At 35.6% G+C, this 26,846-nt stretch overlaps 1 protein-coding gene across 1 annotated transcript in view; it reads left to right on the top strand.

Annotated features, from left to right (window-relative positions):
* LOC108708347 (dynein beta chain, flagellar outer arm) overlaps positions 1 to 26,846 on the top strand; it is a 242,968-nt gene that overhangs the window by 109,214 nt on the left and 106,908 nt on the right. Inside the window, exons 61-77 of the mRNA XM_018246944.2 lie at positions 1,279 to 1,442; positions 2,894 to 3,065; positions 4,294 to 4,545; positions 5,203 to 5,445; positions 7,676 to 7,822; positions 8,981 to 9,165; positions 10,692 to 11,242; positions 12,844 to 13,016; positions 13,098 to 13,256; positions 16,155 to 16,370; positions 16,913 to 17,132; positions 17,817 to 17,897; positions 19,453 to 19,638; positions 22,863 to 23,022; positions 24,375 to 24,523; positions 25,329 to 25,546; positions 25,730 to 25,870. Of these exons, the coding sequence (XP_018102433.1) occupies positions 1,279 to 1,442; positions 2,894 to 3,065; positions 4,294 to 4,545; positions 5,203 to 5,445; positions 7,676 to 7,822; positions 8,981 to 9,165; positions 10,692 to 11,242; positions 12,844 to 13,016; positions 13,098 to 13,256; positions 16,155 to 16,370; positions 16,913 to 17,132; positions 17,817 to 17,897; positions 19,453 to 19,638; positions 22,863 to 23,022; positions 24,375 to 24,523; positions 25,329 to 25,546; positions 25,730 to 25,870 (3,417 nt within the window). The remainder of the gene's footprint in view (positions 1 to 1,278; positions 1,443 to 2,893; positions 3,066 to 4,293; positions 4,546 to 5,202; positions 5,446 to 7,675; positions 7,823 to 8,980; positions 9,166 to 10,691; positions 11,243 to 12,843; positions 13,017 to 13,097; positions 13,257 to 16,154; positions 16,371 to 16,912; positions 17,133 to 17,816; positions 17,898 to 19,452; positions 19,639 to 22,862; positions 23,023 to 24,374; positions 24,524 to 25,328; positions 25,547 to 25,729; positions 25,871 to 26,846) is intronic.

The following is a 26,846-nucleotide window of genomic DNA, read 5'->3' as shown; positions in this document are numbered from 1 at the left end:
TTGTTTCTGCTGGACATTATTATTATTATCATGTATCATGTATTTGTAATGCAAAATCAAACAAGACTGTTCTTTTCAAGGACAAATTTCTCATAGAAGTCCTTTGTGATAGTTTAGCAAAATCAAGTGTTTTTTTTTTTGCCTGGGGTCATTTTTTTACACTGGCAGTAATTTTACCCATAGCTTATTAAAGGTTTTACCTTTTGAATCTGGTTAAAGAATTGGTGGGAAAATCAATGAGAAATTTTAAGGTATGCTTTAGGGTGCATATATTTGTCTACAAAATTGTTAACGATGGGCAAAATGTAAAACCTCTTTTTTAAAAACTTTTACTTAATGTGAAATGTTGTGTGTGTATTTAAAAGTGAGTTGGGAAAACAACTTTATCATTGATAATTATGTATATTTAAGTGAATTGTAAAGCAACAGAACAATAGATAAAAGCATATGTAGCTTAAAGAAGAAAATAAACCCTTGAGCCCCCTCCACTGTTTGCTTCACTGCCCCCACTCCAAGCTTCCTGCCCACATATGATGGCACCTTTGAACTCTGCTTCGTAACCCTGCAAATATATAGCAGGTCAGCAGGAGGGAGACTTCTAAAAAGAATACTGCGGGTAGGGAGCTTGGAGTGGGGGCAGTGGAGAGGGCCAAGAGATACTTCTCCTTCAATGAAACCTTGCTCTACAATAAAGGGAAAGTATATCCCTGAACGTGCAGGTCCTCTATAAAATATATTGCTAAACAGATACCGGTATATGTTTTTCTAGTAAGATCTGCCAGTGGATAATCCTAAATAAGAAACTGACATTTTAACGGAGGACCAAACCCCTCATGGCCAAAAGCCCCCATCCAGTGCCCTTCATTGACCCCCCTCCCTGTTCCCTCCCTGCAGAGTCCCAACTACTCTGAAACTTCAAATTGATAGGCAACACTCTTGCCCTACCAACATGCTAAATGACTTTAATGGCATTTAAAAGGAATAAGGTCTGACATCAGAGATCTACACCTCTTGCCATTGAAGTAGTTTAGAATGTTGGGAGGGAAAAGATTAAATAAAATTTCGATTTAGTTTGGATTGCAGGATTCAAAATAGTAAATCATCATAATAATAAAATATATATTTTACACCTTTGATATATAGAAAAATCCCCAAGCTTTTAAACCTTACTTATTCCAGCGGGATTTGTCATGTTAATGATCAATTACTGTCCTGTATGTGCTGTGGTTGCAGAAGAATTGGGAACATCTTTTGACATTATTTCTTTTGTACACATAGGCTGGGACGAACAGTGTTACCATTGCTGACCATTTGCAAGGACCAATTTCATCGATTACTGCCATTACCATAGAGCTGCAAGAAAGACTGAGGACTGTGTTCTTGAGAACATACCAACGCTGTCACTATATATTCACACTTCGAGACCTTGCAAAAATATTCAGGTAATGGATGTAGATAAATGTTGTGTTTCTGCTGGACCCATTACCATCCTACCAAAATCAGTTACCCCAGTTCCAGCACATTGTGTAACCTTTAATATACATTTAAGGCCTGTTCTGAACTGACTTGTCAGTGTTCATTGTAATATAATGCACAAAGTTGGCAACATCAATATAAGTGAAACAGCAGTCACAAGAGTATATGTGACAATTAAGATAAATGACTGTCTTTAGCTTGTCTGTTCCCATTCTCCTCATCTTGATCAGACCTACGGAGATTGACTTACATTTTCTACATACAGCATTAAAAGACTGTCCACCATGTCCTTGATTTATTGTCACTTGTTCATTGTGACTTGATTATTCATTCTTCAGGGATGTCTGGCTTGAATCTATATGCTTTTGGTAATACTGTCCAATGTTGAGAATTTCCAGACATACAGTATAGTCATTATAATAAGCTTTGGAGGAAAAGGAAATTGACCCATTTTTTTGCATTACATACATAGGAAATTCAAAATTATAGTAGAATTTTTAACACAGTTTTATAAGAAATGCTTTAGTTCTAGTTAACCTGTTTTAGGGTAAAACTAAATTTTCAGAAAAATGTTATGTCTATGGGGCCCATTTACTTACATTTGGAATTCTTTTTTGAGAAGAAAGCCATAAAAATGAGAGACACGTTATAGAAAACTGCTGGTAATTATCACAATGCTGACTAATTAGTGTGCTATAACATATTAACTTTGCCCTCCTCTTTGTGGCTGTATGTTATTCACCCACTTATATTATATGCTCTTAATCGATTTGTTTTTATACTTACTTATTATTTTTTATGTTGAATACTTTCTAAACGGTAAAATTGTAAAATGATGGGTATTGTAGTCGCAATTTATAAAAAAGTTATACATACATTAATACAACTAAATAAGAACAATGTAATAAAAGTACAAATCTGCCGTATTTAACTTTACAGTGTTGCCTTCATTGTCACAAAGTTACAAAATCTTAGTGTATCTGCCATATATAATATAACTTTACAGTCACCAACTGAGACAGTTCATGAGAGATTCAGTTCAATTCAGAAAAACATATCTCACTGTTTATCACTTTAAAACTAGAACTGAATTAGGAGAAAAGTTTTGTCTCCTCAAATTGAATCTCATCCAAGCGTTTTCACATGATAAACCGCGAGAAAACTTTTTCTCACTGAATTGAATCTGGCCCAGTGTGTGTGCCATTAAAACATGAAAATAGGACCAACAGACCATGTCTTCTTGGTCTCTTACCATATATAGGTGGGAAACACTGGAGATACATGTTTAATTTTACTTCTTGTAAAGGTTTCTGTAGACTTAGTGAAGTGTCACTACAGCATGTCGATTCTTGCTGAGTTGATTTTTTTTTAAGAGTTTCAAAATAGAATCTTTTTTCCTTGTTCATATTGCTCACAGAAATATCTGTCTTTCCCTGGATGGAAGCACCACTGCTGAGAAGATCCTACGCTTATGGAGGCATGAATGTGACTGGGTTTATGGGCATAAGATGTCCAGCTCTGTGGATTATAGCCGATATCAAAGTGAATATGCAATATCAGTGAAAAAAGTATTTACAAATGAAGAAGAGGTATAGTACAGCAGCTGATGTGATATTTATGACTACATTGTTTTACTGTTATTTGAAAAGTAGACTATTGTAAGACAGCATTTTTAAAGGAAAACTATACCCCCAAAATGAATACTTAAGCAACAGATAGTTTATATCAAATTGAATGACATATTAAAGAATCTTACCAAACTGGAATATATATTTACATAAATTTTGCCCTTTTACATCTCTTGCCTTGAACCACCATTTCGTGACTCTATCTGTGCTGCCTCAGAGATCACCTGACCAGAAATACTACAACACTAACTGTAACAGGAAGAAGTGAGGAAGCAAAAGGCAGAACTCTGTCTGTTAATTGGCTCATGTGACCTTACATGTGGTTTGTATGTGTACACAGTGAATCTTACGATCTCAGGGGGTGGCCCTTATTTTTTAAAATGGCAATTTTCTATTTATGATTACCCAATGACACATACTACTTAAAAAGTATATTATTATGATAATGGTTCATTTACATGAAGCAGGGTTTTACACATGAGCTGTTTTACTCAGTATCTTTTAATAGAGACCTACATTGTTTGGGGGGTATAGTTTTCCTTTAAGGTTGTACCTCAGAAAGCTTCATTTTAATGGTATATACTCAGGGGCATGATTTACCTTAAAGAGCAAGCTGATGATTATAGCTCATTTATAGAGATAGTGCTTGTGGCTTCTCATTGACAGCCAATGACTGGGGCCTTTTAATGAAATTCGATTTTTTTAGTTTTTGTGAATTTTGGAATAATTTGTTTTCCATTATAAAAAAAAATATGCCCCAAAGTGTACAAAATAAATTATGGTTGGCTATGTAAAATTCTCTGATCTAAGAAGATGTATGGATTGTTGAACCTATTTAGACCAGTCTTGCACCCTGCAGCTTATAATGAGCAGCATTTCACCAATATTCCGTTGTATGTTGTTAGATCAAGATTATATCCTACAGTCTTAGTGCAGACTTGGCTAAACCAGGTTCAAAAAATCCAGACTACTTAAAACCATTAGCATCACAAGATGCTTGCAGATGCAATTTAGCAACAGCTGTAGTAATTCCACAGCTTGAACATTACTGCTAAAAGAAAAACAACATGCATTATATGCTCCCAGACTTATATATTCATTGCACCAGTAATTCCTTTTTGAACTGATGAACAAATGAATGTGACTCTATTTATTGTGGGATGTGTCAAACCAACCTTATCTATTACAGCTGCACATCATACTGAGTACTGACCAGCCTTTGTTTAGTAACATTATTGAAGATGACGGTGGGTTAATAACCACTGTAGCTAAGCAGCAGGACTCAAATTTGTTCAGGAGGAGTGAAAAAACAAGCATCACAATTCACACCCTAGACGGCTACCAGCAAACATTTAATTTAATCCACACGAAGCAGTTATTAGCGGAGGCGCTGAGAGAATACAACAAAGCCAATCCGAGAATGAACATCACTTTTTATAAGGTTGGTGGCTGTAATCGTTTTCTCAATCAGTCATGGCCTAGTTTATGTGTTATCTGGGGAATAATTGCATGCTTACAGAAGATAATAGGCAGCTTTAGCAAGACTCGCATTGATCTATTTTTGCTTAATAGAAATCCTTTGTTAAATGAGTATAGAATATCATTATGTGGGTGTCGCAGCAAAGCATAAGTTAGAACAGAGGTGAGGAAAATGTGGCTTTGCTTCAAAACTGTATATACCAACATATTATCTTGGTTATGTTCCTGCAAGTTATGTGTTCAGCCCTGCTCCACCTGTACATTTATGATAATCATAACAAAACAAAATACCTAGTACTTTATGTTGAATGGTGGTTCACCTTCAGGTTAACCTTTGGTATGTTCCAGATTGGCATATTCTTTTACATTTTCAATATAATCTTCATGTTGTATTTTCATAGTTTTTGGATGATTTGCCTTCCTCTTTTAAAATTGTCACTAACCCAAGCATCCAAAAAAAACAAGGCAATATTATGTTATTTTATTACCTTTTTATTTTTGTTACTTTTTATTATTTATCTGTCTATTCCTATTCATCTACCAATATCTCATTCAAATTACTGGAATGATATAATATAATTTAAACAACTTATATAATTAATATATCATTTGCTCATAGAGTACAGTTGATCTGTTATGTCGTTTGACACGCAACATTGGAAGTACTCACGAGAGCGCACATACAATGCTTTGTGGAGAAGGTTGTCCAAGAGCAACTGCTTCACTAGCCCGGCTAGCTGCACATCTCTCTGGTTTTTCTGTGGTCCAAATTGGGTCATATAACAAAGCAGAAACAGAAGAACAACAATCTAAGAAATTCAGATCCCAGCTAGTAGACTGCTATGTGAAAGCTGGTTTGAAGGTAAGCTTCTCAGGCACATCACACTTGGTTTAAATAAACAATAAATGCAAGTCAAACTTTTTTTTATAGTAATTTTTAAAGAAGTTGTAAAATGGCAGGCAAACATAATTGAAGACTTCTTCTTTATAATTTCCATTCATTTTCAGTTGTATTGAAACTGTTGCTGGAACATCACATCTAAAAGATGTAACTAAAATATGTTAAAAATACAACTCCTTCTCAAGGCTTTTATAGTGCCTATTGGTGCTTTTAATTACGTGCCTCACTTATTATAAGGTACATCCTATTAAATATGGATGGTCCTTTTCCTCTTCTCTTCCTGAACAACAAACACAGTGAGTAACCTGTTGGCCTTGGATTACCCTTGCACTGACTTGTGGGATAATTGCGGTCTTTGAAGTACTCTATCTTGCAGTCAAAGTAGATGTCCCATAATAGAGTCCTTATGTTGTCACGCAAGTATATTGACATGTAAAATGTCCAATGTAGCATAGGCCTTCCTTTGTATGCTGTATGTTGCATTTCTGCCATATTGCTTGTAATTTTCAGTAAGTGGGAACTATGTTTATTGGAGGCTGCCACCATACTGAACACTTCCATCATAAAGTCCCTCCCCTGACAATTACAGGTACATTTGTATACCAAATGATACCAATTGAGTGCAGGAATCATTTTGGGATTCATTATACCAGGGCACTACTTAATTGATTAAAGGTTGCTGTAAATAATCATAGTATATATACATATATAAATATATATAGTGGATAGTGTACCCCCTACTGTAATTTATGAAGATATTATGTCACCGAGGAGTTATGTGACCATATAAATGCATGAGGCGAAGGCCTACAGGTCACATAACTCCGAGGTGACTTCTAATATCTTTATAAATTTCAGTAGGGGGTACATTATGCATTATAATCTACATTTTGTGTGAAATGTCGGGAGGGGAGTGGGGGGTTCAATTTGAATGTGGCGGCGTCAAATTCAGATGCATTGCGTCAAATTCGGCGGCCTGGGACCCCTGTTATAAACGGCGCGTTCTGACGTCAGAGCCGTTTATAAGGATATAATTTACAGTCTGGTCCCATAGGGAAATGACCAGACTGTAGATTATATATATATATATATATATATATATATATATATATATATATATATATATAATACACATCATTTTAAAATGTATATTTTTGCACATTAAATGGACTTCTAAATATCAAGTTTGTCACAAGTCTGCCAAGATGACTCTTTTTGCCCTACGAGCTTTTTTATCCACAGAATCTTTCAATCCCATCCAATCCCATCCCATCCCATTATTAAACAAATGAAATATAAGCAGCCCTTATACTATACCCAGTGGTATGCAACTAATAACATTAGTTCAAATAGAGCAGGGATCCCCAACCTTTCGAACTCGTGAGCAACATTTAGAAGTAAAAGAAGTTGGGGAGCAACACTAGCATGAAAAATGTTCTTGGGGTGCCAAATAAGTGCTGTGATTGCCCCCTAGATTGAGGCTCTGTTTGGCAGTACACCTGGTTTTTATACAACCAAAACTTCTCCAAGCCAGGAATTCAAAAATAAGCAACTGCTTTGAGGCCACTGGGAGCAACATCCAAGGGGTTGGAGAGCAACATGTTGCTCATGGGCTACTGGTTGGGGATCACAGAAATAGAGTGTAAATCACTGCTAATTACCCTCTACACAAAAATCTTCCAACTAGTGTTCTGTTTTAAAACATGTTGAATTCCCAAGTCAGTTGACTTCAGTAATCATTTATGCTTCCTATGTGAAAAACCTTAACATACTTTGAGCAGAGCATAATGTACTGCTGAATATGTATGAATACTTATAAACATACAAAGAAATGGGCAAATTTAACTGGAAAAGATGATAGCAAGCAAATGCATCTCCCCTGATTTTAAGTTTTACCTCACTTGACATTGTTTTTTTGTGGTCCAACCTATATATTATGCATAATTAATTTCCCTGATTTTACATGATTTTATTCTGGTCCCTTCAAAAATGTAAAAATAGGGGTTCTACTGTAATTGGAAAATAATAGGAAAACATATTCTAAACAGATACCGAAAGATCAGTTAAAAAACTGTTAAGATGATCTCACAAAGATTCCTGAAATGCCTGGCCTGATGAAGTAGAGATCTCTTCTTCAATAAATAACTGAAAAAAATATTTTTACTTACCTGTTTATATAACATCTTTTCAGGGCCAAAAAATAATGATTTTGCTGGCAGAGGAAGAGATAGATGATACAACCCTGGTACAGATAACAGAATTCATTGTTTTTGGATCAGTTTCCCACTTATTTACTTCGGAACAACAAGCAACCATTGCAAATGCCATGAGAAGTGAGGTATGTTTTTCACAACACATTAACTTTTTTTCACTTTTAAGGTAAACTGTGTGATTTATAATATTTTCTTAGATAACCCCTATATTATGTAGGATTTACAATATACAGAATATTTCAGGTAGAGCATTGCTTTAAGAGCCTGTTGTACTCTGGGGGTGTGAGTTCAGTTACTATACCAGCAACTGCATTTTTTGTTACATACGTGAGTACATACATACATACATACATATGCTGGAAAGTAATAAAAGTTGTTAATGGAAACATACTGTATTCTGAGTGCTTTATTTTTATTATTATCATTATTTTTTATTGAACCCCCAATAATATGCCAACCGTTAGGCAGGTCTTAAAAAATATTCTATGGGCAATTTAAATTTGCAGAATGGGGATAGATGGCCAAAGATACTATATGTTGCCTGTTGTGATAACCTTCAGAAAAAGCTGCCAACCAATCAGAACTGAAGGCTCTGGTTCAGAGAATGGACTGTTTAACAAAGTCTAGGTGACTTAGATTTAAACAGAGCCTCTTGATCAGCCCTCTCTTACCTTCTAGGTTCCATTGGAATTGGCCTGCTCCTTCTCTTATTTCTCAATGGCCTGTACTATCGCAATGTTTTAATTACAGTGTACCTCTAAGGCAGAGAGGCGGGCTGGGTAGGAGGCAGGAACAGGAAGTAAGAGGAATGGCATGAGGGAGAAAGCAGAGGAAGTAATGATAACTGTACAATGAATACAATTGGATCTCTACTGCAGGCTGGATGTGTAATCCTTGCATTAAGCACACATTGAATGATGCAGATATAACATGGCTCAACCCTATAATTTTCTCCCCATGCAAACAAATTTAAACAATTTATACAGGATTACTGTACCTCCACTGTGTACTGAGACATTGAGGTACCGATTTGTACGCACAATGAACAACTTGTGGCCCAGAGTAGCACAATACATATACTTTGTACCCAGAACTTAGTGGTGGAGACTGGAGAGTAGTACTCATAGAATGCTAGTGGGCTGCTGGCTATGGGCTTGTAACATGAGGGCTATGTCATAACAATCTAATTTTTGTTTAAAGATAATGGGATGCAGTTTTTGCTTGTCTTCAGCCTTTGGAGGCCTCTCTCTGGCAGTGATGACAACATCTCTTATATTTTTCAGGTAACGAGTGCTGGTCTAACATACTCTAAGGAAAGGTCATGGGGTCTTTTCCTACAGGCAGTGCAGCAGAATATACGTTGGTTCCTTATTTACAGCAGAACAGAATCCACATTTTATAAATGGTGTCTGGAATTCTCTTCTCTCATGAATTCAATAAATGTTTACTTCATTCCTCACTGGTCAAGGTATGTTAAGGGCCAATATGCATATACATTCCATCTAAAATCTCTAAATGAAGCATGTTTTGACCCACTGGACCTACATTATTGATAGGATCTTTACATTTCAAAGTATGATCATATAAAAGGTCATGTATGCTGTTTTGATCAATAACTTTTCTATCCTGAATAAATAATACATATGTACTTCCAGTACCAAGATTCAATAAATATTGAGTCAACATTAAACATCATAGAATTAGGTCTGTTCAGGAATTAGTAGGCAATGTACTAAGTTCTGATGTAGATTTATATGTAGAAGAAATCTTCTATATATAAACATGTGTTGGAGAAGTATCAGATTTACATAATGAAAAAAGTGTCCTGAAAAAATTTAAAGCGTCTTTCACTGTAGAGATTTTTCAGATATGCTACTTAGGATAAACATATTCCCAGAGGAACATTAATGCATAGAAGGCTATGATGGATTAAATGATTCTACGAGATTTAGATACAAACTAATTCAAGCAAATGTATTGTAAACAGTAAAGGTATAGTAAAGCTGGATAGCTGGGAAAAGATAAAACATATTTATAGTAGTAGAATATTATCTTACTCTTAGGGGCAGATTTATCAAGGGTCGAATTTAGAGTTCATGGAAGTTTGTAAAAGATGCCCATAACTCCCATGAACTCGGAATTCAAATAAAAACGACCAATCGAAATATTTAAAAATAGTTTGAATTTTTCAGAATTGGGTAAATGGGATCGACCCTCAAACTCGAACTTTCAAAATTCGATTTATTTTATAAAAAACTCGAATTGAAGTTTAATTATTCCCTAGTTGAATTTGAATAAAATAAACTCGAAAATTCTAATTTCAAAATTCACTTCGACCCTTGATAAATCTGCCCCTTAGTGTTATGCATTAGGTAACAACAGACAATTTGAGCCCCATTATACATACAAGATGTACATGATCGTATAATTTTTCTTGTAAATGTGATGTAAATGTAATATGTGTGTACATATAGCTTTAATGTAGTCAAAAACAAAAATAATTAACAGTGCAGACCAAGCATATATTGGCACAGTTCAGGGTTAATGGTGCACTGTGAGACTCAGGAGCCATTTCCTTGAAAACAGATCTTTTCTTAATGCAGGCTTTCATGCTAAGAACAACCCATGCAGTTTGTCACTATACAAGGAAGTAACACTTGGGGCATACCAGATTGCATTCTGGTGCCAGCCACAGAGAAAGTTGAATAATTATGGCTTTTATTTTATGCAAATTATTATTACAGTAATCTATTTAGTACTTTTTTACATGTTTCTAAACTGTCCTAGACTGTATGTAGTATTTAGTAATTTGAGAGAGGAACCTTTTTCAATATATATATATATACACAATATATTTTATGATTTTCATTTTATGAGAAATAAAAAATGTAGCTGTCGGTTAATGTCTATTTTGGAAATAGATATGGAATATAATTAATATTAATATGGAACATGATTAATTTACTTTCAAAATGTTCAATATCTTTTTATCAGTGAATCCCTTGTAGAACATGCAAGCTATCATATTCAAGATTTGGACATATGGACTGAACAAGAAAAAGAAAATGTCTGCCATCTCTTATCATCCATGCATCTTTCTGTCATCAAACATGATAAATTGGCACAAGTTAAGTATGGCACCATAACCAATGAAACGTTTGAAAAATTTGTACATTGTTTCAGAGCCATGGTGAAAAATCAACATGCTATGATAATGGTTCAACACCAAGAAGCAAAGAAAATCCTTGGTCAAATTTTAGAAAAGCTAAAATCTCATGAGAAGCTTACAGGTGATCTTCAGCATCAAAGACTTGTTCTTGAGGAACATAACCAGGGAACATTAAAGATCTTGTATCAGATTGCTCAAGATAAAGCTGTTGTAGAACAGAAGATCCTGAGTGTCCACCAGCAGCTACAGAAGATACAGAAATTTCAACGACTTCTTCCTGAATATCAAGCAGCACTTGAGAAAGCTCAGTATAAATGCTATGCTCTTTTGGAATACATTAAAGAACTTGTGAAAGACATGAATATTAAGGAATTGGGTGAGTATGGCATAGAGGTAGTGCAATATGTAATTTTAACTGAATTGCTAAAAAATTTTTTTTAAACAACACTGAACAAGTTTACAGTATAAACTGCATCTGTCTGAGAAATGTGTTTATACTGTCCATTTTATTAAACACACAGTAAGCAGCCCATTTGGCATCACTTTCTCTGATTCCCAACTGGTAGTATAGTATTCTCGGCCCTAACCTTGATTTGTATGGTCAGGGCATTTACTGTATGAAAGGGCTGACCATGCAGAATTCATTCTGGACATTTCTAGATGAGATTTTCCTCTAAAAATTATTTTCAGACAAAAGTATGCAATAGTTGATTTGCTCAGTTCACCCTATAGTGCTATCACAGATAGACTCTGAGATAATATGTAAAACAGCTTTACTGATATTCAGTGCTAGATTAATACGAGACCTAATTAATTAATTAATTCTGTTAATTCCTATTTTAAGTAATGATTTTGAAGGACATATTTCCTGCCATGTATATAAATTGGGCACATCTCCCCCACCTAAATGGCATTATTTGTACTACATACATCTCCTCTATTTACCAGTATCATTACATTTCCCTAAAACAAATAGCAGCTTTCACCGGGGGGGGGGGGGCATTTTCTTCTGACACATCATCAGTGCATTTATATCTGAGGCAGCACTGATGAGATGTAAAGTTCATGCTATTAAAGAATGCAGGCTAACGCAGACAGAATTTAATATGATGACAAGTTATGCTTGGATTGAGCACTGTAATGGTTACTCTGAGCTCAAGAGAGGGGATTAGGATTTAAAAATAGGAGCAGACAGCTAGAGCAGAGTTTCTATGGGAACCAGCAATTCCATCTCTTCATTGGCTGTTAGACTAGAGGGAGTGTTTATTAATCTGAGTTGAGAATAACTACGCATGCTCAGTAGCCAACAGCCAAAGGATATTACAGAGGGAGGGGGCTGAATGGGTTAGAGGAGCAGAAGGAATGCTAAGTGATTAAGGGAAGGCTGCAGTCTTAATAGTAACTTTTTAACAACCAGAGTGACAGGTATTTAGAGATTTCAAAGAGTCTCTTCAGTGATGACATTTTTGTGTGGGGGTTTAATTGTCCTTTAAGTTAGGATCAGATATTTAAAATTCAAAATTTGAAATGCTGCTTATTTCTCAGCTTTTTAATCCTAAGGGATCAAAAGTCATAAATGGACCCCCCCAATTATTATGTCTTTTATTTATAATTTAAACAGCTGTAACAAGTCGGTTATAAATAACCTGCTAATATTTCGATTAGGCATTTGCTATTTTACATCTCTGAATTAAGCCACATTATTACAGGTTTTCTCATTGATTTTTCATTTCTGTGTAGCTGAAATCATTTTAAATCTTATATGGTTTAGAAATTTGAGGAACAAAGAAGCTCCCTTATATGTCAATATAATGCCATTATAGGTTTTAACAATTTAGTTTAGATTTCAAAGTGTCTTTTCAAGAATGTTTGTATGTCATGTAGAACTCTAGCAAAGACTCTAGTAAATGAATCATATAGCTGATACTTCATATTACATATGTTACAAATCCATATCTTATTGTTTTATTTTCACAGGAGAATTGCGTGCAATGCAGAAACCTGATGTGGATATAGAGGAATTAATGGCCTCTATCATTATAATTCTAAAATCACCAAACACTGATTTGACTTGGGCAAAGGGAGCAAAGAGACAGATGGCTAACATCGATCGCTTTCTGAATGAACTTCTAACCTTCAGCACCATAAAAGTAAGAAAATCATTCTTTGCAAGGAATATGTCACTCTTATAATGAGAGAGAGACTCATACTCATCCATTTACATTTCCCAGTTGCCACAGTCTACCTTGGAACTACTAGAGAACAACATTAAGAAAGCACAGTTTACACCAGAGAACATGGAGCGAAAAGCTGGTGGCAATTTGGCAGTAGGGACCCTTATGAGATGGCTTCAAGCTGCAGTACACTATTACAGGATCTTAACATCTAAGGTAATGCAACAAGATACATGTGGAATATTTCTGAATTGAACTCGATTATGTTGTTTTAATAAATAAGTCACTAGTTTGTAACAGTTATAAATATAAAATGTCATAAATGGTATATAGGTTGTTAAAGGACAAGGAAAGTCTAAAATAGAAGAAGGCTAGAAATGCTGTATTTTGTATACTAAACATAAGCATGAACTTACTGCACCACAAAGCCTAATCAAACAAATGATTTATGCTTTCAAAGATGGCCACTGGGGGCTGTCATCTTGTAACTTTGTTAAACATCTTGGCCTGACCCTGACCCTGCACATGCTCAGTGTGGTCTGGGCTGCTTAGGGATCATCATAAACAAAGCTGCTTGAATTCTGCATGGCTGGTAAGTAAGGCGGGAGCTCCCCCTGCTGTTCATAAGTATTATTGTTTCCCTGCTCAGCAGTTAGAGACCATCTGACAATTCCCATCCACAGCAGTAAATGAAGGGAGAATTTCACTGCATTCAGTCAGGTTTCTTATAAAAACTGTACACATTTTTTAATTAAAGTATATTGGAGAAAGGTTTATTTTTCATTAAAGAATCTAAAAATGGGATTTTATTGTTTTGCCTTTCCTTTAAGGTACTATGTAAAATATAGCAGTTCAATGGGCATAGCAGGAATGTATTGATTTTTTCCTTTGCTTGGTTCAGGCCAGCCATTACATAGGCACCTAATTAGACATCATATCAGTAAATGTCAAATATTTTTTGTAGCAGAAAGTTATTTATTTTCCTGTTTTGCTATGCAATTAAACTGATCATAAAATGTTAAAAAAGAAGGAGGCATTTTCATAACCGAACAACTGAATTACTCAATAACAACTTGTATGTATATTGAATTTCTAGTCCTTGTGGATCATTTCCTTTGTCTATTTTTTGTCTTTCTAATTGTTACTGCACTTTGCTGCCATTAAGGGTAGCCAGAAAAACATAAATTAGTTCTATATTGCTTTAACTTCTTACCACACATAAAAATTAAATGAAATCTATTAGGTGGTAATCATGTTCAAATGCGAATGCAGGCATACATATGTCTAAGAGCAAACAAATTTCTAAATGTTTCTGCTCTACTTTTATGTCTTCAAAGAAACCAATTTAAATTATTCTTTGCCAAGGCCAAATGTCAATCATAAGAAGAAATATGTGTGAAAATTTAATTGCAAGATGTTCAGCACACATTTAATGAGTTAAATAAGGGATATAAGAGTCCCAGCATGTACAGCTCATGCATAATGTTGACTTAAATTGGCTCTCTAGAGCTGCAGAGAATTGCATTTGTAGAATTTACACACTGATAGAACAAATGTACTAGGCCCCAAAGGTTAAGGTTATAAATCAGAATCATTTAACTTCCTTTGATTGATTGCTGGGTAGCATAATGGTTCAGAAAGCAAACTTAAACTACAAGTGATTATTCTGCCTCAATTATTGAAATGCTACTCAAATTCATAAATCAGTGATCATTAATCCCCCAAATAGTTCCTGTCAGCATTTTAAATAAATTTCCTTTAAGCTAATTGAGATTGAAACAGACATATTCACCAGCTCTCAATGAAAACAAATGAGAGGCCTTGTATCGCAAGATTGAAATAAGTTTTCTCAACACAAGGGCATGTATGTGTTATTTAATACTAGAATAAAATTGATTATTTTCTCTGAAAACTGGAGAGAGTGAATGTTAATTGTCCTCAACAAAATGTGTCTATTGTTTGTAAGCAAACTTAGGAAAAATGTACTCTTAATTATAGAACATGAAATGTAAGTCTTTACCTTTGTTGGTTTAAGATAATAATCAGGCACTTAAAACCACTTCTATTATTTATAAATGAATGCTTCTAGGATGTGTTGCTAATGTGGCAATGCTTTTTTAATTATTAAAGAAATTATTATTATCTTTCATTTGGACATATCTGTGTGATAGGCTTACAAATAAGTCATTTTAGCAGGTGACATTAAAAATATTTCTGCATATATTCATGGCTAGATACTAGAGTCTCTGTGCTGTTTTATTCCCCCCCATAGGCTATAAGTCATTTCTCTTCATGCATCATTTTTGAGTGATCCCTTAGTTAGAAGGAATCTTGTCTCCTAAAGTTTGTTGCTATATTGCACGAAGCTTTGTTGCCTGCAGACTGAGTAGATAAAGGGAGTTGGGCCACCCATTGGATGAGAGTAGGGGCAGAGGATGGATGCAAAGCTGTCAGGCAGAGGGGTGCATCAAACCTAAACCTGACCCTGCATAAAAAAGTATTTACAGCCTTGACCAATTATTTTCTTTTACTGAATAAAAAATCCTTTATTTGACATTTTTTTCATCTTTAAATCAATAAATAAGATTCCTTTTTGCATGGTACTTTCAGCAGTCTGCAAATGCAAGCCTTTGTGCTCCATTTTGTAGCACAGAGACTTGCTCCATCTCCTTTGGATCCAGCACTTACTGTCTAGGATCCAAGAGTGGGGGACGTGGGAAGACATGTAGGTTCCAACTCACCTGTCCCCTACCAACCCCTATCTTGCACATCATTCACATGCAAGGTAGGGAGCAGCAAGATGCTCTGTACTGTACTCCAGATTTTTCATCCAGTGCTCAGTGCAGAGCGCAGCATTAGCACTAAGGGAATGCGCTCTTGCACTTCCACTTGCAGCCATGGGGTTGAGAATGACCCCTTATGTGATCAGTAGCACCCTTTCTTTCAGTTGCCTACTTTTGAATTCTTCAATTATTTCCTCACACTGTACAGAGCTATGGAGCAGGATGAAAAATAACTAAATAACTATATTAAAAGGACAATATATTAAATAGTGTATTTGACATGTGATTGCATGACCTTTAAGTTATTAAATTATTGCATTCTGTGTTGTAGGTGAAGCCTTTACAGGGCAAAGTGGAAGAAATGACTGTGGCTTTAGAAGAAGCAGAACAGAAAATGACTAGTCTACAGCAGAGAAAGAATGCCCTTATTTCTAGATTAAGTGACCTGGAAAAAGGGTTTGAAGAAGCCACCGTGCATAAAAACCAGCAACAACAAAAGACAACAGAAATTTCAAAGAGGCTGGAGCAGGCAGATAATATATCAAAGGTATCAATCTTTAACTGGCAAAAAATTAAAAAATATCCTTGCTGCAAAAGTATAGAAAATGTAAACCTTATTATATTCACAGAAAGAAAATTATGTACCAAACCATATAATAAAAGTTGCTTCAAATTAAGCTTATTACATGTATCACATTATCTTTATAGCATTTCCTGTGTTGTGTCCAGGGCCCCCATTAGGGATCAAGTGGCCCTATACTAGCAAGTTAACAGGACCCTTCGCCCCTGAGTGGAGGGCCTTTTTTTAACAAATAGAAAGGAATATGTGACCCTTGAATGCACCCCACACTTCTCTTGCATCTGTTCTTTGCATCAAATACAGCACAACAGACACAACTGGAGTTCAAGTGTTCAAGTGTATACTTGAATTTACAGGTACAAGTAAATACTGTTGTAATGGGAACAAACTCTGTACTGCATCTATCATTAGTAAATGAGTCCTTAGGCCCACACATATACCGTTTTTCATATTTGTATGATGATTGTTGGCATTGCGTATGTTTATTTTATGCACCAATTTATTGGTAGATTCTTGAAGAGGAGAACAAAACACACTCTGCTATTGTAAATTCCCTTGTTGAGAGGTTACAGGGAATTCTAGGAAGCACTGCAATGGCAGCAGGACTGCTATCATACCTGGGAGCTTATGAACATGACTTCAGACAATTTCTACTAACAGTGGAATGGCCTATGGCGCTGAAAGAAAGAGGTTTTCCATTAATGATAGATTCAGTTGATCCTGTTAAAGGTAAGCTAACAAACTTTTTAAAATGGGGCATCTTTATATAGTTGGCTATATAATGGAATAATTGATCAGCAAAATATGCAACAACACTAAATAATGTAGAATTAGAGTCTTTTTACTGTATGTATTGCATGCCTTTATTAAAAATATTATGCAAAATGCAGGCCTTTGACATACTCGGCCTTCCAACACTAGAAATTCTGCATTTTTCTTGATGGGGCTTTGGAACTGGAATTAATAATGTGGGCTATAAACAACAAGGGAAACAGAGGCAGGAATGTAAAAAAGAAAATATTGGCACAATTTCTGGCTGATGAGTCCAGATATGTAGCAAATTAGTCCTGTCCAAATCTTTTCATATTGTGGGCCGATAATCTGACATACAGTGAGTCAATGGACCCGTGAGCACACTGATGGCTAGTAAAATTCTGCTATTATAGAGGGCTTTCAGAGCTGATAAAAGCTGTGTTTTACTGATGAAGATACACAGAAAACTCTCCTAACTGACCTTCCTTGTGGATCTGTATATGGTTTGACAGTTTCTTTATCAGTTTGGTAGACTAATTGTTTTCAAGCATGCAGTAAATAAAGCAATATAAACATCCAGACGAGGGCAAAAAATTTTTTTTCTGTCTTCAAAGGATATTTTCAGACATTATATCACTCTTTCCCTGCTTTTTATTTCAGGACACGTCATTGAATTTTCTGTAATATTCAACTGCGAGTCTCCTAGGAAAAGTCAGAAATTAGAACAAAAAGGAGAAGTTGGTAATTTATTCTGTGCCCTGATTCTTACAGTTAATTTACATTCTCATCAATTTGTCATGTGGGATCTGTAAGACTTTTCTAGGATTTCATTTAATACCTTGCACTATAATAGCCATTTAGTTGGGCATTTTCCTAATATCTTTTTTTCATGCTTCATTCTCACAAAAATACAAATCCGCATTTGTTATGTTTTGGTGTGCATTATTTATCATAAATAAATCCAGAAATTGGTTTAGGATGCACCCAAATCCCAGCATTATTTTGTAAGACCCAGGCAAATTAAATCTCAAAGTGAAGTTACTTTAAAGGGGTTGTTCACCTTTCAGTTTTTAGTATGATGTAGAAAGTTATATTCTAAGACAATCTGCAGTAGGTTTTCATATTTTATTATTTGCGGTTTGTGAGTTATTTAGATTTTAAATCGGAGCTCTCAAGTTTGCTATTCATCAATCTGGTTTTTAGGGTACAGATTACCCTAGCAACCATGCATTGATTTGAATAAGAGACTGGAATGTAAATAGGAGAGGGCCTGAATAGAAAGACGAGTTATACAAAAATAGTAAAATGAGTAATAAAAAATAGCAATAACTATACATTTGTAGCCTTTCAGAGTATTTGTTTTTAGATGGGGCCAGTTTCCATTTGAAAGCTGGAAAGAGTCAGAAGAAGAAGGCAAATAATTAATAATAATAATGAAGATAATCAAAATAATAATGATCAATCAAAAAATCAAAAAAGTTGTTTAGAATTGGTCATTCTATAATATACAATTACCTTAAAGATGAACCACTCCTTTAAATTCCTGGATAACTGAAGGTGCTCTGAAGGCTCAGATCTGAATATGAAAATTAAGGTTTAAATTCAGATTTTCTACTAAAGATTTGAGGCATCCATAGTATTTATCATTATTATGATTTATACAAGTAGCATAATGCCTTTTAAAAGATGACAAATTCATATACATTTTTAATTGACTGGCTAAGTTAAGATACGACCTTATGGATTTTACTGAATCTAGATAACTGTACATTAGACAGTATGACACTAAGTCACACAGAGTATTGGCTCTGCTTTACTCCATCTGTGTTTTGTAGCAGAAAAAAGTTTTGGCCTGAGTGCAGGTATACCGAACAGAGATCAGCCTGAAAATTCCTGCTTTTGTGGTTTTCGGCCCAATTACCTGGTCTGCATAGGTGCAATCAGGCCGAAGCTGTGCAGGTACACAGAGCTGCAGGAGAGAGCAGATATGGTTTTCTCCACCTGCCTACAATACAAAGTCTTGTGACTTTTTGCCTTAATTTATAATCTTGTATGGATTAAATCACACAGGCAACTGTTCGCACAGAAAATTAGAGAGATAGAGAGATAGATAGATAGATAGAGCAAAAATAGCTGCACTCACGTTTTCCTGGGTGCACAAAGCAAATATAAATGTATACAGAAAATAAAACAAGGTACTCACAGGGCTTCAAAAAATAAAAATATGCTTTTTTAATTTAGTGTACCTATATTTTTGAGAAATATTGCAGTTTTATATCTGTCTTTGTTCCTGAAGACGAGTCTGAAAGTGATAACGAAAAAGTGGGCTGGCAAAAAGATGAAGAAGGAATAAATCCAAATACACTGTCTCCCCACAAGCAATTTTCACCCATAATTACCGAGGAACTCTATGGGCATTTCATCAAGGCTCTGCTATTGAGAATGGTCAAAAGAACACAGATCCAGAAATGGGTTGCTGAAGGTAAACTTTTTTGGATCAGTTTAGCCATACTTGCTTGTCAGTATAACAGTGTATACATTACAGTTTATTAAATTAAACAAAACATAATTTTAAATTCCTAGCACATAGCAGAAGGTGATAAAAACTATAAAATGTATTGTACACAGTGATTTATTTTACTAGCATAGTAAATATTTGACAGTGAAGATCACTGCTGCCAAATTGTCTCCTTTATTTTAATTTTTTTCTCTTTTGGTTTAACATGCACGGGTTTTTGTTCGACCTACTTGTCAAGCTTGAATACTGATTAGCGTACTAGTGGAACATATCTACTCCCTAACTGGCAAAACAGTCCTATATATATATATATAGTTAATTAAGGCTGTCCTCCTGGGGGCACACCACCTGAATGAAGCTTTCCATTGGGTCACTAAGATCCTCAGACTCACAGAGGGATTCATAGTAGTGATGTACAAGTCAGGAAAAACTCAACCCGCACTGACCCTATTCCACAAAACCTTAACCCACACCCACCCTAATCTGCACAATTCTACCACTGTGGGACCCGCCCAACCCATACCAGCGTATTCTCGCACATTACTAATTCATAGAAATGATATGACATAAGATTTTAATCTAATCTGGTTCTGACCATGGGGTGTATTACTCCATTAAAGTAATTTCAATCCATTACATACAACATCCTATCAGCCTCTGTATTTGTGGTAATTGTGGTAATAAATATTAAGAAGAAATGATCCCTGGAAACGCTAAGTTCATGCAATAGACTTTAACCAGTTACAGTAGGAATGACTTTTGATGGTATAAATTTTAGAAAGATGTGAGTCATTAATATTCACTATTGTGTGAATTAGCCCTTAGGCTAGGGCCACACAGGGGCTAAAATGAGTTAACAGAAATACGCTGGCTACATGGGCAGTAGCCTCCTCTCTTTTCCGCATGTTGAATCGGCTTTGGCACAAATAAACTCTGTGGATTTTGCAGAAGAACTGTGAGTAGGAGGCTACTGCCTGTGGTAGGGCCGAAATCAGCCAGCGTATTTCAGCTAACTGATTTCAGCCCCATATGGCCGTAGCCTTATTCAGTTAGACACAACATTAGGCTCTCTAATTTTGCTGAACTACCACTTCCAACCCCCTTGAATGCTTAGTTGATAGTGTAAGATTGGGGATATATCAACAGCTGGAGTTTCTGACCTAAAGAACTGTTTTTTTACTTCTTCCATTGTTTCCTTTGAAGGACTTTCCTAATAGTGATTGTGTTAAATATTGATTCTTTGTAATCCTATGACAACATTCACAAGGTTTTGAGGTATTTACTGTTCAAAAAATTTTATGCGGTAAAGAACTGTATGAATGGAAATTCTCTGAGGTTTATATTTTCAAGGCAGAAAGCAAGTACAGAGCTTTTCTGCACCTGCATTTGATAGTGTCAAACCTTGGTTATTATGAAGACATAAAGCATTTATTCTTTGTGTAGCCTATAATTACATGTACATGAAAGTAATTTGAGAGGGAATGTTACTTGACACTGAAACCAAGAATATTTATTATCTAAGCTATCTGAGCCAAATAAGTCCCAGTCTTACTTTAAATGATATGTTGTTAAGGTAGAGAATAAGATTACCTTTTATTATAGTATTTCCTTTTCACTAGCTTGTGTGCCCATTCATAAGAATACAAGACCAGCCTTTCAAATTCATGGCCTTACAGTTTTTGAATGATAAAATATATTGGTGACTAATAGGGCGATATTTGTGAAATTCAGTGGCAGAATGTAGAATGAAATTGATTTGTTATTGATTATGACGTTATTGTCCAATTAATTCATGCATAGATTTAAAAAAACAAAACTAAACACTGGACTAAATATCTGACAGTTTGTTTGACCTTAGACTGCTTGTGTAAAAATATAGATTATAAACTCCCAGTATTAAATATATATAACCCCAGATGTTCTGTGAATTATTAGCAATGTTGTGTATAATTTGCTTACAAAGTGTTTTTATGGGTATGGGATCCCTTATCCAGAAACCTATTATCCAGAAAGCTCTAAATTACATGGAGGCTTCCATTGAGCCCATCTGAAGTAAATTCAGATTTTTATAGTAAATTAATTTTTCCTTGTAAAATAAAAAGAGTAGTTTGTACTTGATGGCAAATAAGCCACTTGAATCTACATTGGTGGCAAACCATTCCTATTGGGTTTACTTAATGTTTAAATCATTTTTTGCAGACTTTAGGAATGGTGATCTAAATTATAGAAAGATCCTTTATCCAGCAATGATCTAGAAAACAGGGGGATATCAAGTCACAGAATCCATCACTAAGGGGCCGATTCATCAAGAGTCGAATATCGAGGGTTAATTAACCCTCGATATTCGACTAGGAACTAAAATCGTTCGACTTCGAATATCGAAGTCGAACGATTCAGCGCAAATCCTACGATCGAACGATCGAAGGATTATTCATTCGATCGAACGATTAAATCCTTCGAATCGAACGATTCGAAGGATTTTAATCCAACGATCGAAGGAATATCCTACAATCAAAAAAACTCAGGCAAGCCTATGGGGACCTTCCCCATAGGCTAACATTGAGTTCGGTAGCTTTTAGCTGCCGAACTAGGGGGTTTTTCTTAAAGAGACAGTACTTCGACTATCGAATGGTCGAATAGTCGAACGATTTTTAGTTCGAATCGTTCGATTCGTAGTCGAAGTCGTAGTCGAAGGTCGAAGTAGCCCAAAAAACACTTCGAAATTCGAAGTTTTTTTAATTCGAATCCTTCACTCGAGCTTTGTAAATGTGCCCCTTAATCTAAACAAATTGAAAGTTATTTTTAACCCTGTCTCGCATTCTATTGTACCTCTTGAAATCATACAACTGTAAATATAATTGTATATACCTATATCTGCATAGTGCTTCTAGGATACAAGGTGCTGTTCAATTTTACAATGTACGCAATTACACATAGAGAAGACTTACATTGTACCTGTAAAATAAATAAATAATTAAGTATAAATATACAGAGATTACGTTCCTGTATATTTCCACGTTCCACGTTATGTGGAAAGACACACAGTAGGAAGGAGGTTCCTGCCCGAAGAGCTTAAAATCTAAGCAATGTCACATGCTTCATGCTTCAATTTGCTATTTTTATTTCCCCATATTTTTAATGTAAACTAGTGTGTACAAATGACTGAAGCAGTTTTTGTTCTTCTGCAGACCTTACTCCTCAGCAGATGGAGAACTCGGCCATTCTATCTTGCTCTTGGCAACAACCAGTATTGCTCGTAGACCCCAGTTTTGAAGGTGAAAAGTGGATTAAAGGATGTCTGGAGTCATCTCAGGGAACGTCATTGTCATCTATAGATCTCCAGCCAAGGTCAATTTAAGTTGCGTAATATTGTATACTGGTATAAAAATATAACAATTAATTTAACAAATTATGGATCATGTTTATTAGCATTTGTTAATTTGCATAAAACATTTTGTTTTGTATACTAACTTGTAGGTGACTGATCAAATCTAATTGCTGATTGGTTGCTATGGGCAAGATCAGCGGTGATGTTGATTTACAAAAACATTCAATGTTTTTATGATTTATTTTAATAATGGTATGGGTAATACAAAGTGCATAAGGTCTCAGATGTTGGCATAGAATGCAATACCCCTCTTCAATTTCACTGAAATATGTGCTGGGAGATTCATCCATCTGTGTATATTTTATTTGTGAACAGATTATTTCAAAATACCTTTGATAACTAGAAAAAGAGGGTTGCTGTTTAAGCAATTGGTTAATAGCTAACCAAAGGTTGGCCTCATGGTAATCTCTTGACGACTTTAAGGGAGAAACATCATGTAACATAGCTCCCAACAGTCCTGATTTCAACAGCTCAATCTGCAGTCCCCGATTGTTGCTGAAATGTCCTGACCTTCTCTTTGATCTCCTGCACTGAACAGCTAGAAAAAGTTTCTAAAACGTAATTAAATAAGAGGCATTTGGCAGAGAGCCCAGAATACATGGCAGTTGCACTTAGATACATTTGTAACAATTTAAGATGAGCAATGAAACAATTTAAGATAAGCAGGTCTCTTGGGGAAACTGTAAATTGCAGCTTAAATGGCAATTCATCTTCACTAGCAAAACTATAATATCACATAAAACTTGACTCTAAACCCCCCACAAGTGTGTTCAAACTTTCCATAACCTGCCAAATTGTAAAATGTATGTGGTATTTAGGGGGTGTGGCCATAAAATGGTTGTAATAAAAACATAATTGCTGCCCTACATGCAGCAGATCTTTTTGTCTGTTTTCCAAATTTTTGGAGGTATGATGTAATAGTATGAGCTGACTGTTTTGGTTATATTCATTTAGTTACATTTACAAACATTGCAGGTCATAATTTAAAAGCGGTTTTAAAGAATTACGTCATATCTAGGGAGAACTTTTTTAAAGGAGTCTTTGGAGAAGATATATTTAATTGCTATCTTTCTACAAGACTCTTGCACAAGATTGGAGTAATAACATTAATTCATCAGGGACCTTATTGCCTCAAATCTGTACAGAAGTTATCTAGTATTCAGTACATGTGTATTAAACTAAAGCTTTTGCTGCAGGAATGTTGAACTTTGTGACTGATTTCCATTGTGCTGTGTGTGCTTTCTAAAAATAGTATGTATGCCACTGTGACCTTTTTTTTGTCTGACATAATATTTTCTGGTTTGTTTATCAGGCAGGACAACAGTGTTTTGGCACCTATTGAAAAGACTCTATTGTCTGGTCGCCCCCTAATGCTCCAAAACTATTCTAGAAAATGGGATGATTTGCTAATGCCGCTTCTAGATCACTGTAGTGCAAATGCTGACAATAACAGTAATGAAGGTAAGTCAGTAACTATTTAACCACATTTATACATATATTAACCCAAGTAGAGACTGGGGCTTATTTATAAACACTGGACACATTTGCACCTTAGCAATAACTCATGGCAACTAGTGATGGGCGAATTTGAGGCCTTTCGCTTCGCCAAAAAATTAGCTAATTTCCTGCATATTTTTGACGCCAGTGAATTTTCTCGTCGTTTTCGGAAATGTATTCACCGCAAATTCGTGCCTGGCGAATAAACTCGCCCATCACTAATGGCAACCAATAAGATGCTTGCTTTCCTTGTTCAACCTGCAGTTGGCTGAATAAAGCCTGTCACTTATTGGTTGCTATGGGTTACTGCTAATGAGCAAATTTGCCCAATGTTTATTAACGAGTCCCACTATCATTAATATTTGTGATAATAATTAGAAAAGTTGTTTCCTTATATCATGTGAATGTATGTATTTAAAAAAACAATACAAAGAGCAGTCCCATCATGTTTTATGACTTTGCTTCTGGGAATGATTTAGAATGTAGAACTTGTGTTAACTGTAGTCAAGGGATGTGGTGGCATCAAAGAAAAAAATCTGCAAATGAGAGGAATAAATGGCATCTTCTATTTTCAAATAATAATTCCACCAGAAAGTGAGATGACTTACCTTTCAATCTCTCCATTTCTAACCCTTTCCTCATTTATACTCATATTCCTCTTTTGATACTTTCAGGCTTATATCCAACAGGACATTCCATATCTTTGTGAGCATATGTTTTTTAGCTCTAGAATTCTCTAGAAGTATAAGCTGATTTTTTTTTTTTACAGATATTTCCTCCATCATTTCCTTCAATGGGCATAGACTGCTATGCTCTGATCAGTTCAAACTATATCTGGAGGCCTCTGAACTGGAGCCTAATTTCAATATTGAAATAAGTGCAGGGACAACCATTATTAACTACAGTTCCTCGGAAGGAAGTTTACTGGACCTGCTGCTTAGAAGAGCCTTTGCCAAACTCCAGCCTGATCTTCACAGCCAATTAATGGTATGTTTGAGACAAAACACATGTTCAACTTTATGGAAAAGAATGACAATGGTTTTATGTAATTTAAAACCAACAACAATAGGCATATACTTGCTCCTGATAATCTTGTTTGTTTCGCCAAGGGATTATGGTGTTTTACTGTGAATATTGAAATTTCTGCATTTTTTAATGTATTATTTCTAGAAATTAGCTGCTGATATTGTGGAACACCAGAAGACATTGAATCAACTTGAAGAGAGAGCTAGAGACTGTTTGTTATCTTCTGACATGAGCATTGTAAATGATACCATCAACATAGCTGCTGTCATTAATGAGAAGAAAAGAGTAAGTCAAATATATTAGATGAGGATATTTTTGGGGCACTAATAAAAAAGTCTTGTACACTAATGTGTTTTACATTTTGAGAAAACTGTTCTAGAATCAGAGTGATAAACCCTTATAAAATACAGCCTGCAATAGGCGACACAAGGACACAAGCTATTGGGCAAACCATACTTTTACAGTTGCCATTCAGAAGCATTTTCCATATATAATGACACTGTAGATCACCCTCTCCTCCTCCAGTCAGTCCAGTCGATTGGCCTTTGTGACAAAGCCCTGTCCTGGTTCTCTTCTTACATCACCAATCGTTCCTTCAGTGTCTCCTACAATGGAGTATCATCTTCTCCCCTACCTCTTTCTGTTGGAGTTCCTCAAGGTTCTGTCCTGGGACCATTACTATTCTCCCTCTATACTTCCTCCCTCGGCAAATTAATAAATTCGTATGGTTTCCACTACCACTTCTATGCTGACGATACACAGATCTATCTCTCATCTCCTGATCTCAACCCAGAACTCCTAACTCAGGTCTCCTCCTGCCTGTCCGCTATCTCTACCTGGATGTCGCAACGCTACCTTAAATTAAACCTCTCTAAAACTGAAATGGTTCTCTTTCCTCCAACTTACACCAGTAACATCCCAGAAGTATCCATCATAGTTAACAATTCCACTATCACCCACTCTCCCCAGGCCTGGTGCCTTGGGGTTATTCTAGATTCTGCCCTGTCATTCACTCCTCATATCCAGTCACTTACTAAATCATGTCACTTCCACCTAAGGAACGTATCCAAAATACGATCATTTATCACCCAAGACGCTGCCAAAATTCTTATTTACTCTCTCATCATATCGCGTCTAGAATACTGTAACTCTCTTTAAATTGGCCTCCCCCTCCAGAGACTGTCACCTCTCCAGTCCATAATGAACACTGCTGCGAGGCTCATACACCTCAGCAACCGCTCCTCCTCTGCCTCGCCATTCT

This window comes from Xenopus laevis, chromosome 2L, assembly GCF_017654675.1.
Source record: "Xenopus laevis strain J_2021 chromosome 2L, Xenopus_laevis_v10.1, whole genome shotgun sequence".
In the NCBI taxonomy this organism is placed as follows: domain Eukaryota; kingdom Metazoa; phylum Chordata; class Amphibia; order Anura; family Pipidae; genus Xenopus; species Xenopus laevis.
The sequence above is the reverse complement of the archived record's forward strand: the minus strand, read 5'-3'. Positions and strand labels throughout refer to the sequence as shown.